This window comes from Amblyomma maculatum, chromosome 2 (genome assembly GCF_055883805.1).
Source record: "Amblyomma maculatum isolate TAMU_Amacu chromosome 2, ASM5588380v1, whole genome shotgun sequence".
NCBI lineage: Eukaryota > Metazoa > Arthropoda > Arachnida > Ixodida > Ixodidae > Amblyomma > Amblyomma maculatum.
Genome location: NC_139345.1, coordinates 12,906,247 through 12,922,286, shown reverse-complemented (window position 1 = coordinate 12,922,286; position 16,040 = coordinate 12,906,247). Strand labels below are relative to the sequence as shown.

At 48.5% G+C, this 16,040-nt stretch overlaps 1 protein-coding gene across 1 annotated transcript in view; it reads right to left on the bottom strand.

Annotated features, from left to right (window-relative positions):
* Positions 1-6,804, bottom strand: part of LOC146197961 (zinc finger protein ZIC 5-like) — an 81,944-nt gene extending 75,140 nt beyond the window's left edge. Inside the window, exon 1 of the mRNA XM_084593245.1 lies at positions 5,912-6,804. Within this exon, the coding sequence (XP_084449371.1) occupies positions 5,912-6,728 (817 nt within the window). The 5' untranslated portion in view covers positions 6,729-6,804. The remainder of the gene's footprint in view (positions 1-5,911) is intronic.
* Positions 6,805-16,040: the final 9,236 nt, after the last annotated feature.

Sequence of the window (16,040 nt, the reverse complement as noted above, 5' to 3'; positions counted from 1 at the left end):
GACGCACTTTCCGATTCCGACTTTCTTACGCAAATTTTCGCTCGGACTCCCCTCCTCCTATCTGTAATTTCTTTTAACCCTTTGACGGTCGCTGCCGCACATACCGCGGCAAGTATATGTCCCACGTGATAGCTGCCTTACATGTACGCCGGCTGCCGTGTCGTGTGTTTAAAATACCGTTACATACTGGAAGAGCGTTCTTATGGGAGATTTCTTCATCCGTTCATAGTTATAATAGCCCTTCCGTAGAAGAAAAAGTGCGAAGTCCAGCCCTGTGCACAGCTGCGAGCTGTTTACCATCCTGCACGCGCCTATAGTTCCGGTTTCTTTGCGTGAGTGTAGGCTTGACTTGCGTTTCGCCTCATATACCGGCAATCAAGGGGTCTAGTCGCTCTATGATTTGTTTGCTGCATTTAGTTCGAAATGGTCTGTTACACGCTGTCGTTTTATTACGGCCAACAGGGAGCGCTTTGCAATCGTCAAGCGACAGCAGGGATGTGTTTTTTTTTTTACTTGATAGGTAGCACTTACCAAGTGCTACATCTGAATTAGGGAGTCATATCCCGTTATTGCAGAAGTATAACATAAACAGTTCCTATATATATACTCTCAGCTCGACATGCCCGCGACATTGTAGAAACGAGCGCGATGCGGTGCTCAATTGCACTGAAATGCCGAGCGTCTTTTTTTCCTCGAAATTTATTCTTTAATTTTACTTCGAAACGCCACTACAGAATCGGTCTTGAAGGCACGCTTTGCGCAAAAAGAAAAAAAAAGCGTGACCGTCAAAGGGTTAAACCAGCGTATATGGCGCTGTCGAAGTGTCCCTCTCCACTGCACATGCACAATACATTTACTATTATGGCTTTTCTACACTCATAATCATCCGACTACTTCGTGTCGACATCACAGAGATGCAGCGGCGTTTCGGAAATGTACAAGTTGAGAGCTTGCCATATATTGCCCGGCCGTTCTCGTCCACAGTGTGAGCACGCACACCATCGGGTGCGTGTACACGCACGCACGCACACACACACACACACACACACACACACACACACACACACACACACACACACACACACACACACACACACACACACACACGCGCGCGCGCGCGCGCACACAGTATGTAAATGCGAGCGACGCGGCTTCGAAGCGGCCACCGAGCGATTCGTCGTCGGCACGCGGGCTGCTCGTTGTCAGCTGGTTCTACGAGCGGATTAAGCGGCAGCGCGTGTCTGAGGACGATAAGCCGCGGCTTCAGTGCGGGCTCTCTTTGTGTCGATGTCCTGCGCGGTCGGCCCCCTGAACCCCTGTCGTGGAATGCGAGCGGTGCACTCGGAACCTGATGGAGCGGCCGATACGGGAGGGCCCATGCGTATATGGAGGACCACATTGCAGTTGTCTTGACTCTGTTTGCCTTTTTCTTTTAAACTTCACGGAATACGCGGGGGCAGTTTGCAAGTGGCTTAGTGGGCAACGACTGGCGACAGGTGTCATGCAGTTCTCTTATCTGTATACGGTTCGAGGAGCGCTTGTTAATTACCGAATTAAAGGGAGCGTTCTGAACGCGGTATATGCGGAGCACCTGCCGTTATTTGAGCTTCATGTATACGGCTACAGGCTATTACTATACAAGGGAACACCTTATTAGAATGCAGCCAACGACCACGATCCCAAATATGCACAAAGATGAAAAGCTATAGCTTTTTTTTTTTCTGTCTATCTGAACAGTTTATGTTTGCAGACGCATTATTCCCTTTAATTCCTCGCAACTTAAATCCAATTCTTTTATTCAGCACTTTTTTCTCACAAAGTCAGATAAGCAGGCATTTGTGTACAAAACAGAACTTATGAACAGACTGGTTTCTGGGTGTATAGAATGGATTTTTCGTTGCTTGTCTATTGCACCGATATGACACCGATATGAATGTTTGCGTCGGAGAATTAGGCAGGCCGGCATAAGCGTGGTTTACGTATTTATATTTTGTTCAACTTAGATCAGATGAAAAATAGAGTCGTCGCGCACTATAACGTCATGTTGTTACCGTGTGAGAATCAGAGCCTAATGTCTCTTATTTATCATTATTGAATTGCTCTATCAATTTCCCCTCTTTGTCCGCTCCGAATTTACAGAAAGTTGGCTACTATGGCGTAAATATGGACTGCAGGAAATTATAGGCAACAGAAGGTGAAAGAACGTGTAGTGGCGCTGGTAACAATAACGAACAATAGTAATAACTTTATCTATACAAAAGGAACATGATATCAATGTTGGTGACTAGGCATGGCTTTATTAATTATCAGTGTTATTGGGGCTTTCTATATAATAATAACAAACATAGTCTGTTGTCATGCATGTCGGGCTCTGCCATACATGAAGTGCACCCATGCCTTCGACAAGGCAGTTTTATTGCTTGGCTTTTAAGAGGACAAGGGCGTTTTATATTCGAGTAAACGTGTATGTACTCGCCGCCTGTTCATGGCCGATGTGCCATTTTTATCAGGGCAACAACAACATGTACTCTCGGCACTAGCTCAGTGATCGTGTCGGAAAACAAACGGGAAGAACGGTGTTGCCAGGGAAGAAATCGCAGTGTCTTTGTATCAAGAAATCTAAACAGAACGCAACGGGCTCCCATGTCTGGAAATACACGTCTACAGCTATAGACGTCTTGATTGGGACTCTTGACATTTCACTTGCACAGCATTTGCAGCATAGAAGCAGCAGACTTAATGTCGTCAATAATGGCCGGAATGATATATACACACCACAACTATATATATAGACTCCGAATTGAATGTATAGGTGCTCTAAGATGTCGTTCAGTCACGCATGTGGTGAATTCAATAGCCTCGCGGGAAAGATCACCTTTTCTAAAGATAAATAGCTAAGTGATGCACGTATACGCCTTGATCAGTTGATGCCGACCGCCTTCTAAGGGTTTCCGACTTAATTAAAGCCGGAAATATCAACATGGATAGCACCGTTCTCGTCTGTCTGAGGCTGTCATTGTCAAAACGTTACGTGTACTAAGTACCCTGACTATTAATACCATAATTTGGTATGTAATTCCTTGCAAGTATTGAAACGTAACCCATTTTCTATATAATCATATTACGTTGCTATAACAGCTGTAATGAAAGCGGCACTCATGCCGCCCCGGGGGCGCCGCGGGCTTACATCATGGCTTTCATAAGCTCTTTCTAAAGAGCGCATATAGTTATGCAAAGAGAATGACCTGTGCGCATAATACGGCTTTATCGTATTTAGATATATTCAGTGATTCGGAATGCCTTCATGGACGGAGAAATTTACACATGTATTCGAATTGCCGAGCGGAAGATGATTCGTCTAAAGCACATTTTATCATGCGTGTTGCCATCTGCGGGAAATTTATAAGAAGTCTTTACTAAATAGTCGACCAGTGCGAAGTCCCCAAAGAAAAGGTGGTCTGAAGGACTCAAGTGGACTAGTGAATCAGTTACGTCGTATCGTTAACGAGGAAAATATGGAAACTGTTTCCGCTTCAGGCAAAAAGAACGTATAACGTGCCTCCTATACAGTGAGACTAAAATCAAAAAGATCCGCTGGACATTAAATAATACTTTAGATATATCAACATCGAATATATACCATTTGTAGCTCTGCATATACCTGCTTTTTCCCGGTGCAATCATCCCCACCTTTAATAGCTAGGTGCATGTCATTCACCACACCGAGTTGAATCACTGTCGTGACATGTCGACGCGGTATCTATATAACAATTTTTTACGAGCCCACGGGGCGTTCTGTTTTCTTTTTTTTTTTTTCTCGAAATAAAATGTCCAGTATCACAAGTGCATGACGATGTAACCGACACAAATAGGAACCGCGCTATGCGCTGCTGTGCATTGTAAAAGTTATAAATTTATAAATGTTTTCATAAGATATGTTCATGCTAATATAAACTCAGCATAAATCAAAAGCAAACCCCCAAACCTTCTATGAAGCGCGTCCTTTCCTCCAACGACATCTCAAGCCCCGGCCAGAAATATGTTATAACAAACGGGCGCATGCAGTTAAATACTTGTGCAAAGGCCGGGGAAGCACCGGTTAGAAATAGCGACTTGGAAGTATACGACGCACGCTTTCGCAAGTATGGCTATCACACGAATAAATACAGACAAAGATTATAGAATAAGTATGACTGTTTTCTTTTTACAAAACAGCTATCGATTTCTTGATTATATTACATCATGAGCCTGCTAAATACATCGAGTACTAATGAGAGTTTCTATAATATACGTGTAAGTCAAATGTTTCACAACGTGATCCAGTGTGCAAGCACAGCATGCATGTTCTGATTTGACTTGCAATGATGTCTTATTCAGAAGCTGCAGCTTTCAACATACTTCCCGCGGTGTTTTAATCATATGTCAGGGATATTGTCAAGAGCCCGTATATATGATCACCGCGCTGTCAATGAAGCGAACTAATCGCGCCTGTGGTAAGAGTATTTACATGACGGCACGCATAGTCTATAATAGCAACGATCGCGCTAAGCGAAAGAGTGGCGGTTTTTCGATGGTTCTTCAAGATCAAAACTGACCAAGCTTTTTACGACGCCATGAAGCCCTCATTAGCCGTTTATACTTGGCCACATCTCGTTCATGGTCTTCTTCTACAAACCTTTACTGCGTGCGGATAGACGTGCACAAACAACCGGAGTCTGTCTCGGGAGCCGATCGTTAACGTCGACAGTGTCGTGCGGTGAGACGCGAACCCGTCAGGACATCGTTTATCAGGACTGGGCGAGCACGCGCGGCTGCCTCGCAAATTGGCGGGTTGGCGACGATGCGCTGCGCAAGGTGAGATCCGACGACAACGCAAGTCAAGTGAGCGCATATCGTGCAAGTCCAGTGCACGGAGCGAAGTCGCGCCTATGGAGTGGAAGTATACAGTTCAGTTTCAGCGCATATTCGCAAAAAGGAGTTGGCACGGAAAACCTTTCGTGTACAATTGCAGCTTCAACATTGCGACCGTTTTGGTATATGTATATGTCATTAAAATCGATTAGAAACGATAATTAAAAATTGACATGATCACCGTTAGGAAAAGAAAAAATGTTGGTAAAAAGGTCCGTGTCTCATTGAAGTATATAGATTATATATAGCCTGTATATATATGTCTGTGTGTCTCAAGAGTATATATATATATATATATATATATATATATATATATATATATATATATATATATATATATATATATATATATATATATATGTGTTTAGGCTGTCAACTCAAGCGAGTTTTCGAAATGTATACCCCGTGGACCTCCAGAAGTGGGGATCTGACCTCAGTTTAAGGAAGAAAAGGTTTATTTTTCCCTACCCCTCCTGCTTCTCGTAAATAGTGAACGTGAGTGTAGATGAGTGGTCTCTTATACCCCTCGCTGACGGAGCCATTGCGAAAACAGAACGAGCGCATACAAGGGTGCTTCTAGTGGTTCAACTGTTTAAAGCCAGCTGCAGGCATTGAGGTGCGAAACGGCAAACGCTAATGCGTAGCGATAAAAAATAAATAAACATCACCCTGCCTTTCACTGCCGGTATTGTGGGTTGCGTAAACTTCCTAATGACAAATGTGACGAAATAACAAGAAGGAAAAGTTAAAAAAAAATGTTGTTATTTAGTTGGTGCACCATATATACTTACACGAGTACACTTTCAAAATGCGATCTGAGCACTAGTTATTGTTTCCGCAGGTTAGATGAAAAAATTTTCGATGTTGAATACGTATTGATTAGGCGGCGAAAAATAAACGCCGGTATACTGAAAGCTGCGCGTGATGATGGTTGTCCCGCGTGTTCTGAAATCGCATAAACATGCATGCACACACCACGCGGGCGCAGCCGGCGACTGACCTGTGTGCGTTCGCTTGTGTATCTTGAGGTTCTCGGAGCGCGCGAACACCTTGCCGCAGCCTGGGAACGGGCAGGGGAACGGCTTCTCGCCGGTGTGCACGCGTATGTGGTTGACCAACTTGTACTTGGCCTTGAAGGGGCGGCCGTTGCGAGCGCAGTCCTGCCAGAAGCAGGCGTGGTTGGTGCACTCGGGTCCCCCCACGTGCTCCACCGTCAGATGCGTCACGATTTCGTGCATGGACGAGAAGCTCTTGCCGCACGGCTTGCGCGGGCTGGAATCGCTCAGCTGCGCGTGGTGCGGGTGGTGATGATGGTGGATTGCGGGCGGCTCCACCCACATGCAGGTCAGCTCCTGCTTGACCGGCTGTCGCATGTAGCGGAAGAAGGCGCCGTGCGGGTGGCCGCCCATCGCGGTCGCGTACACGGGTTCAGGCCGCGTCTGGAACGCTTCGCCCCTGTACACGTCGGCCGCCGTCAGCGGGAGCCGCGAAGAGTACAAGTCCTGCGCCGCTGCATGGTGATGATGCACGAACATGCCGTCGGCGGCCGTCGCGTGGTGGTGGTGATGGTGATGGTGCGGGGGCGGAGGCGCCAACTCGGTGGCTCCGCGCAGCAGGAAGTCCCTGGCCACGGCGGCCGTGTAGCCGGCTGCCGCATGAGGGTGGTGCGCGTGCATAGTGAATCCATTCTGGAAGTGCGGCGCCTCAGCTGCGCCCAGGTCCTGGTCGAAAGGGTCGAGCCGCGCGGCAGCCGCGGCGGCTGCAGCGGCGGCCGCCGCCGCCGTGCGCGGCCGGCCCAGGCTGCCGCTTTCCATCATGCTGCTCCCGCGAACATCGTCGTCGAGCGCGCGCGCGCTGCGGGGTGACTCTCACACACTGAGTGGCGCACGGATGCTGCTGCTCCCCGGAGCGCCGCGCGCAGCAGCTTCGTCGCCTCCCCGCGGCGGTCGCTATCGCCGCGGCCGCTGGGACCACGCCCCCGGGGAGGCGAGTCGCCAACGGGAGGCTCCGCCTACCGTGACGTCAGGCAAAGTGCGAGGAAGCCTCCACCCACATCGCGCACGTTCGCGCGCCTCAGCTTGTTTTTGTCCCGACGCGCGAGTGTAGCGCGAGCGCGCGCGCTGCTATTTACGAAATCGCGTTCGCTGGAAAGCGTACTGGCGCGACGGCTTCATTTGGACGTCAGCCGTACCACGAAGAGGAGCATCGTATATAATGATTCTGTTCATTCAGCGATAGTTGGCGGCGTGAGTTTTGTGACACGGCTCCTCGCCAGCAACACAATACCTACGCTGTCTGAACACAACAGCTGAGATATAAAGCCAAGCCGGTGATAGTCTCAAAGCTGTTTTTAACGATCTAATGAGGCCGTTCACAATACTGCCTTACTAATGTAGTAAAAGTGACGCCATTTTTAGATCTTTGATTCGGAATGTCCCCGCAAATACCGAACTCAACCGCCTTTGGGTTTAGCCTCGGGTGAGGCAGGTGCGCAAACTTCTCTGGTGCGATAAGACCAGTGTTCCGCAAACGGCATCCGTTCTTTCATAGTTCTTGAGAAGTGTGAATGGCTACGCAAGAGGTGGCTCCCCGTCCTTGCTTGCATACATATGACTCCGCAGCCGTCGGTAGTAAAACGTGAGGCGAATCAATGACAGCCGGTCTTCCGTCATCGCGGGGCGCCGCCAGCGCCACTCGTCAGAATAGAGCACGCGCTCGTAGATGGCACAGGTCCAGGCAGCGTAACGCGCAGCTGCTGCACGTAAGTACACACGTGCATGCAACCGCTCTGAGCTGCAACGGACTTAGCTCGCACACGATTGTCTCGCCATGGCTTCGCTCTCAAGGCCGATCGATGGCGGTTTGTTTCGTCTGAGTTGCCGGACGTACGATTTGTCAAGGTTGCCAGCAGCTCGCAGGACGAGCCAGTTTTACCCCGCTTTCTACCAGCGGGTAAGTTCTGAGCGATAGACGGCCGCTGTCCGAAAAGTGTAGCGTTTCATGTATACATATTCCACACACGCGTCAGCAATGCGAAACGATGGCGCATACATTATATACACGCCAATGGTGGAAGTTCTGTTCTTGGCAAGCAGTGAGTGTGAAGTAGATATGATAACAGGGGCATTTATAAGAAAGCGGTGTGCAAAACAGAAACGACGTCTACAGCATGGTTGGCACGTAATCGGTTTTCAATCGCAAAGATGCACAGTCTAAGCCTTGCGTACAATTTCCAGTACTGGAACAGTGAAGTGTATCATACGCCGTCATTTTCGATGAGAAGAGACCAGAGCGGACCGGACATACATGTATTTACACGATTATAAACCGATTAATAATAAGTCAACCTTCCAAAATTGGATAGACAAAAAAGAAAAAAAAAAAAGGCGTTGAAAAATCAGAGTGACCTACGTTCGTATAACACGATGTATACGTTGATCAGCAAATATGCTAGTTAGCTATGACTTAAGTGCTTGGTATAGGGAAATGGCGGTCGTGACGCTGTGCTGATGTGGGTGAAAGCGATGAAAATAATGATGTTGCCTCGTTAATATAGGACTCGTACCGCGTCACAAGTCACCAAGGCAATTGCGTTATACTTGCTTTTATTCTAATTCAGGGTTCTCGAGCATGCTATTTTATTAGCATTTTATTATATTTATTAGCAATATTTTATTAGAGTATTCTCCTTAAAGCTCGGTCAACTCCACCACCGAAGCAGTGGCGGGTGCAATGACAGCCGTCCCAGCTTCTTAGGGCCAGGAACTGCCACCCTTCACCACCTCCACCTCGCCCCCTTCCGATGCCTCGTGCGGACAGAACAGATTGATTGATTTATAGGAAGGGAAAGGCGCGGTAACTGTCTCACTTGTTTTCTGTGGACACCTCAACCGCGCCGTAAGGGAATTAAGGGAGGAAGGTCGGAGAGAAAGTAGAAAGATTAGCCGTAGTGGAGGGATACGGAGTAATTTCGACCACCTGGGGATCTTTAACGTGCACAGAACACTTTTCTACTTAAAAAAACTGATTTATTTATAGGAAGGGAAAGGCGCGGTAACTGTCTCACTTGTTTTCTGTGGACACCTCAACCGTGCCGTAAGGGAAGGGAGGAAGGTGGGAGTGAAAGTGGAAAGAGAGAAAGAGCAGCCGTACTGGAGGGCTGCGGAGTTTTTTACCACCTGGGAATCTTTAACGTGCGCTGACATCGCACAGCACACGGACGCCTCTTCGTTTCGCCTCCTTTTCTACTTTCTCGGACAGAAAAGAGAAAGCAGAGAAGAAAGAAAAAGGAGAGGGAGAGCGCACCGCAACAGCCGTCGTCCACCACCTAAGCGGTGACGGGTGCAATGACGGCCTACAACATATAAAAATTTTTGTGGCTGGGTAGCCCCAGCCGCAACCGGCGTTGACATACCGTCCCAGCCCCGTAGGGCCAGGAATAGACCTTTCACCACCTCCTCTGCCTCCCCTGCGTGAACGCTGACCAACGATGGTGACGCCGGCTTCTGGAAATTAAATTAGACTGGTCTGCCGGAAAGAAAAGGCGCAGTATCACACTCTCTATGTGGACGCTCTTGAAGCGCGCCGTAAGAGAATGGAAGATGATGGGGTTAATAATAATAATTGGTTCACAGGAAAGAAAAGGCGCAGTATCTGTCTCACTCTTTTTCTGTGGACACCTGAACCGCGCCGTCAGGGAAGGGAGGAAGGTGGGAGTTAAAGTGGAAAGAGAGAAAGAGAAGCCGTAGTGGAGGGCTACGGAGTAATTTCGACCACCTGGGGATCTTTAACGTGCGCTGACATCGCACAGTACACGGACGCCTCTTCGTTTCGCCTCCATCGAAACGCAGCCGCCGAGATCGGGTTCGAACCCGGGAATTCCGGACAGTAGTCGGGCGTCTTACCACTGTACCACCACGGCGGGGCGGGCTGCGCGAAGTAATTTCGACCATCTGGGGATCTTTAACGTGCACTGACATTGGGTAAGGGTAGCTGCTCCTGGCCTAACGGTGCATGGGACTGGTAGGTCACTGCCGCTTGCGGCGTTGTTGTGGCTGTAGGAAGAAGGAAACTAAAATGCACAGGCCTGCTACTGGCTTTGTAGCTGAGCCACCTTCGCTGCAACAGTGTTGATTGATTGATTTATAAGGAGAGAAAATAGAGAAGAAAGAAAAAGAAGAGGGAGAGAAAGACGCACGCCGCAACAGCCGTCGTCCACCACCAAAGCGGTGGCGGGTGCAATGACGGCCTACAACAGATAAAAATTCGGTGGCAGGATATTCCCGGCCGAAAGCGGCGGTGACCGACTGTCCAGCCCCATCAGAGCCAGGAGCAGCCACCGCTAGCCTGCCACCGCATTTTTATCTGTTGTAGGCTGTCATTGCACCCGCTACCGTTTCGGTGGTAGGCGATGGCTGCTGCAACGCGCGTCTTTCTCCCTCTTCTTTTATGGCGAGAGCAATATTTTTTTTTTGCCCCGCCGGGGTGGTGCAGTGGTAAAACGCCCGACTACTGTGCCGGAGTACCCGGGTTCGAACCCGACCTCGGCTGCTGCGTTTCGATGGAGGCGAAACGAAGAGACGTCCGTGTGCTGTGCGATGTCAGCTCACGTTAAAGATCCCCAGGTGGTCGAAATTACTCCGTAGCCCTCCACTGCGGCTCCTCTTTCTCTCTTTCCACTTTCACTCCCATCTTCCTCCCTTCCCTGGTGGTAACAACTTTTATTGCCACGAAATGAAAGGAATTATTTCGGGCTGGGGCGAGTCTAGGGTGGCCTCCAGTCGGGAGCGACCTCTTGAGCTCGCGTGACGAGGGCCAGTTGCGTAGTTTTCCTTGGGCTGGCCAACAGCTTGTCCCATTCCTCCGCTGAGGGAGCTGGCAAGAGTGTCTTTGGAGGGGGATTGCTGGCGCATTCCCACAGTATATGGTCTTGAGTGGCCTGCGTCCCGTCACCGCAGTGCCGGCATGCAGGGTTGAATTCTCCGTTTGTAATTAACGATAGTCGGTAGGGGCTAAGAATGGCCTTTGTTTGTAGGCGTCTGAGTGTCGTGGCTTGCGCCCGGTCGAGGTCGGGGTGAGGGGCGGGGTACGTGCATCTTAGCTCGCGATAAAAGTTTGTTACCTCCGCGTATGTGCGCGGTGCCTCCACAGGCGCGTCCGTTCCCGATAGATCTCCCGTCTCCCGGTTGGTTAAGCCTCGGGCTAGACGGTCGACCCCTTCGTTTCCGGAGTTACCCGCGTGAGCCGGAACCCATACGAGATTGATGTTGTGATTGAGAGATCGGTTGCGCAGAATTCGCGCCGCGAGTGCGCTTACAGAATTTTTGGCGAAATTTTGAACGGCGCTTTTTGAGTCGCTTAGAATAGTTTTGGTGTGGGGATCCGCGATGGCCAGTGCGATAGCTACTTCCTCTGCCTCGCATATGGAGCTAGCATGAAATGTTATAGCGTTAATGAAGGTTGACTTTGGAGTGGCCATACATGCCACGTATGCTCCGTTTTTGATGTGCTGAGCTGCATCCACGTACACTGCTTGTGGATCGTCCTCGTACTGTTTCTCAAGGGTCTGTGCCCTTGTCTTCCTGCGGGCATCATGTCTACCTGGTAGCATGTTTTTGGCTATTGGTTTAACAACTAGTCTACTAGTTATGTCAGCCGATAAATGGGATGTTGCGCACACCTCCTCAGTGGGGTGGATGTGGAGCTTGTCGAGAATTACGCGTCCCGCAAGGCTGCGTGACAGGCGGGTCACTTGTGCTGTCTTATGGGCTTCAATTAGTTCAGATAGTGTGTTAAAAATTCCTAACTGCAGTAGTCGATCTGAGTTAGCGTATACTGGTAAGCTAAGGGCCGCTTTGTATGCTGTTCTAATTATGCTATTACGGCGCGGTTTCGGTGCGCACAGAAAACGTGAGACAGTTATCGCGCCTTTTCCCTTCCTATAAATAAATCAATCAGTTTTTTTTTTACTTTTTTTTACTCTAGGTTTCGAGCCTTGTTGTTGTGGCTGTAGGAAGAGGGAATAGCAAATGCACGGGCCTGCTACTGGCTCTGTAGCTGAGTCACCTCCGCTGCCTCGTGCAGATAGAAGAGAATATAGAGAAGAAAGAAAAGGAAGAGGGAGAGAAAGACGCGCGCCGCAACAACAGCCACGTCCACCACCGAAGCGGCGGCGGGTGCAATGACGGCCTACAACAGATAAAAATTCGGACAGGCTAGTCCCCGCCGCAAGCGGCAGTGAACTACCTGTCCCAGCCCCATCATTTCGAGCCTTCAGCGTAGCGCGGCGGTATCCACGTACGTCCCACTCGACTCTGTGATGTCACACCCCACGTGACACAGTGAGAGCTGGGCTACCAACTGAAGCGGTCGGCGTAGCGTGGCGGTAGCCACATCTTATCCACGTGACGCTGTGACGTCACACCCCACGTGACACAAAAGCGAAAGATGGGTAATTGGCGCGCAATTTGAAAGTGGGGAAGACTAAAATGAGTAAATAAAAGAGAATCCCTATATTTCTTGCTTACCCATTTTAGTCTTTGCAACTTTCAAATTGCAAGCCAAGTCCTTCCTATGCCCTTTTTCGGTTCTACGTCCGGTTGCGGAACGTCACATCCTTGACCTCTCTATACTATAGCAGCCCTTTCTCTCTTTCCGCTTTCACTCCCACCTTCCTCCCTTCCCTTGCGGCCGGTTCAGGTGTCCACAAAACAAGTGTGACAGATACTGCGCCTTTCCTTCATGTGAACCACTTACTCTAATTAATTCCGTAATTAACGTATTGGCATAATTATTTTTCGAACACATTACGCCACCTTCTATCGATTGACACCACCCAATAACCTCTACCACTTCTCAATTACTCAGTCACAACTGCTGCGGACACGATTTTGCGGACACGGTGTGCGGACACGTTCTGCGGACAAAAATCTGTGAACATAGCGAAGTAATGCTTTCGCATTAAAAACAGCGCAACAGCGGAGACAAGAGAGAAGCGCTGGTCCCATCTCTCTTGTCTCCCTTGTTGCGATGTTTTTTGCCTAACCATGCACCAAAGCTTCGAGAGAAAAAAAGAGACAATTTTTCTGTAACTGTACCATCCACAATATTATCATTGCAAGAGGATCGATTGAAAGGAATAGAACATCTCCAGATCGTTTTTGCACAGGGCAGGGAAGCGAACGCTGCTTTAGGAATGTGGCGCCACCTCTCGGAAGCGCCCGTGTGACGAATTAAGTGAGAAGCGCGTTGTACTGCAGCTGTAGTATGCTCTCCTGGGGAGTTTAAGTTGCAAGTTTATATTACGTTTATTTATTTATTTAATAGCAGTAGGATCATGTGACTTCAGCACTAAGAAAAGTCACGTGATCCTACTTGCTCGACCCCTTTCGTTCCAACCGTGGCTCTCGCGCTCAATATGGTGCGCAAAGTTGGCAAAAGGCAGCAAGCCAGAACCCCAGCAAATTAACACGCATATGCCCTCTCTCGTTGCGCTGCAGGTTCCATTCAAATGTGTTCAAATTGCTGCACAGTCCAGTAACCTTTCCAGTGACTATACTGTCAGCGCAGAAAGAACATATTTAACAATAACATTACTAAAAAACTACTTGCACTCTGGATGTCCGAGGAGCGCATGGTTGGGCTGGTGCTTTTAATAGTCCCACGGAGACGTTTACATCAATGTGCCTGTAGTCGCTGACCGCTTCACTTAGCTTCTACGCCGAACCCTTTAGATAGCGAAGCATACAGCAAAAATAGATCCAAGCAAAAAGCCCTGTTTCTTATCCACATACCTAAAGGAGTAAATACAGAAACGTATGACTACCTTTCAAGACCGCAAAATTGTTTGCCGTTTGTTGTAACAGTAACATGATCAAAATTATCATGCGTATAAGAAACTTGCGAGGACACCAATAAGCAATTTTGACCCATGCACCTTTCCCATTGAAAATTTGGTCCAGGTGGCTTTATTCCCAAAAAACACATTCAGATATTGGGTAGTCCAACCTGCGGCATCATCTGTGGCTTAGTTTGTCCCTTTCCCTACTATTTTCTTCCATTTTCTATTAAAGCGATTTCCTTCCTTAATGTTGGATGCAAAATAATTGTTGCCGCTTTGCAGGCAGTTAAAATACACATTTCCATACTGATTTCTGCATTTTTTTTCTCTATATGAACACCCACATAGTGATCTCGCGACCCCAGCATGGCCCATGTACACATCACAATTTCCGCGATCATTTAGTTTTGCTCTTACCTGGAACGTCTTCTGGAGCGTGAAGTTTACTATGTGTGATATTGTACAGCATATATTTATTTGATTCGTCTAAAACAGCGACTTTCGCATAGATGCGTTTAGCTTATTGGACAACACACACACACACACACACACACACACACACACACACACACACACACACACACACACACACACACACACACACACACACACACACACACACACACACACACACACACACACACACACACACACACACACACACACACACACACACACACACACACACACACACACACACACACACACACACACACACACACACACACACACACACACACACACACACACACACACACACACACACACACACACACATCATCATCATCATCATCATCATCATCATAATCATAATCAGCTTGACTATGCCCACTGCAGGGTGAAGGCCTCTCCCATATTTCTCCAATTAATCCGGTTCTGTGCTTGCTGCATCCACTTGACCCCTGCGAACTTCTTAACCTCATCCGCTCACCTAACTTTCTACCGCCCCCTGCTACGCTTTCCTCCCCTTGGAATCCAGTTTGTTACCCTAAGCGACCATCGGTTATCCTCTCTTCGCACTACATATCCTGCCCATGCCCATTTCTTCTTTTTAATTTCCACTAGAATGTCAGTAACTTGAGTTATTTCTCTGACCCACTCTGCCCCCTCCCCCCCCCCCCTTCTCCCCCCCCCCCCCCCCCCACACACACACATCACAATGCGAGGTTTTGCTTATTGGGCGCGAGCGCCACCACTGGAGAGAACGGCGCTATATAGCATCGACCTAGGGGAGCAAGTGGGATCATGTGACTCCTCTTAGTGCTGCTGGAGCAGACTCTCGGTTGAATTTTTTCCTTTAAAAGGTAATAGTCGCGTTTATTTCTGTAATTTTGGTTCATATAATGAGTACCAACATTGCATTTTTGACCTCGCTTCGTTGCTGAGGTCGCTGAAGTTTATTTAAGCTGTTGCTACGGTGCGTTATTGCTCTGTACCCGGATGTATACTCGAGGGAACCCGGCGCAAGCTTCCATTGGTATATACCCTAAAAATAAGCTCACGGAATCTTCCTTATTCAAGATTTTAATTGGTAAAGAAGCGGGTGGTCATTCTCATGTGTGCAGCACACATTTCAGCAAGCAAGATTTCGTCAAGTTGACGCTAACAGTTCGGTGAGTATAGCGGTAGAAGGAACAACACGTGCGTTTTGGTTTGCATTTATCACTTGTGAAGTTAAGGAAGATATTGCTAGCAGGATGGAAAAGATGCTGGCTTCTTCACGGAACAGCACGTTCCCAGAGCAAGGAAGGATCGCGCGAAAGCCAGAAGGTCTCATATATGAAGGTGTTAACGCGGAAGTTTCACTGAATGAATCTAGGATCTAGATGGTTCGTGGTTTATGGGGTTGAACGTCCGAAAGCGACTCAGGCTATTAGAAACGCCGGGGGAGGACTCCGGAAATTTCGACCATCTGGGGTCCTTTAACGCGCACTGACATCGCATAGCACACGGGCGCCTTGCTCTAAGAGTCTGCCGCCATGATGAGTTGTCTGAGGCAGCGTCTGCATTCCTGTAGTTTTTTCAAATGACAGAGTACGTGAATACACGTGAGATGTCATTACATGTTGTGATGTGCTGAAGTATGCGTCAACAAAACTTCTTTGAAAATATCCGGCCGAAGCAAGAATGCGAATGACGGTATAGTCAGTGTGCAAGAATTCGCGGCGTGGAACACACTTCTTTATACTTGCTATAATTCACGTCTTCCCCACTGGCCAATTTGTCTGCTCTACTACGTTCAAGGGAGCAGGTGAACGGTGCCGCTTCCGCCAGCGCTATTCGAAGGCGT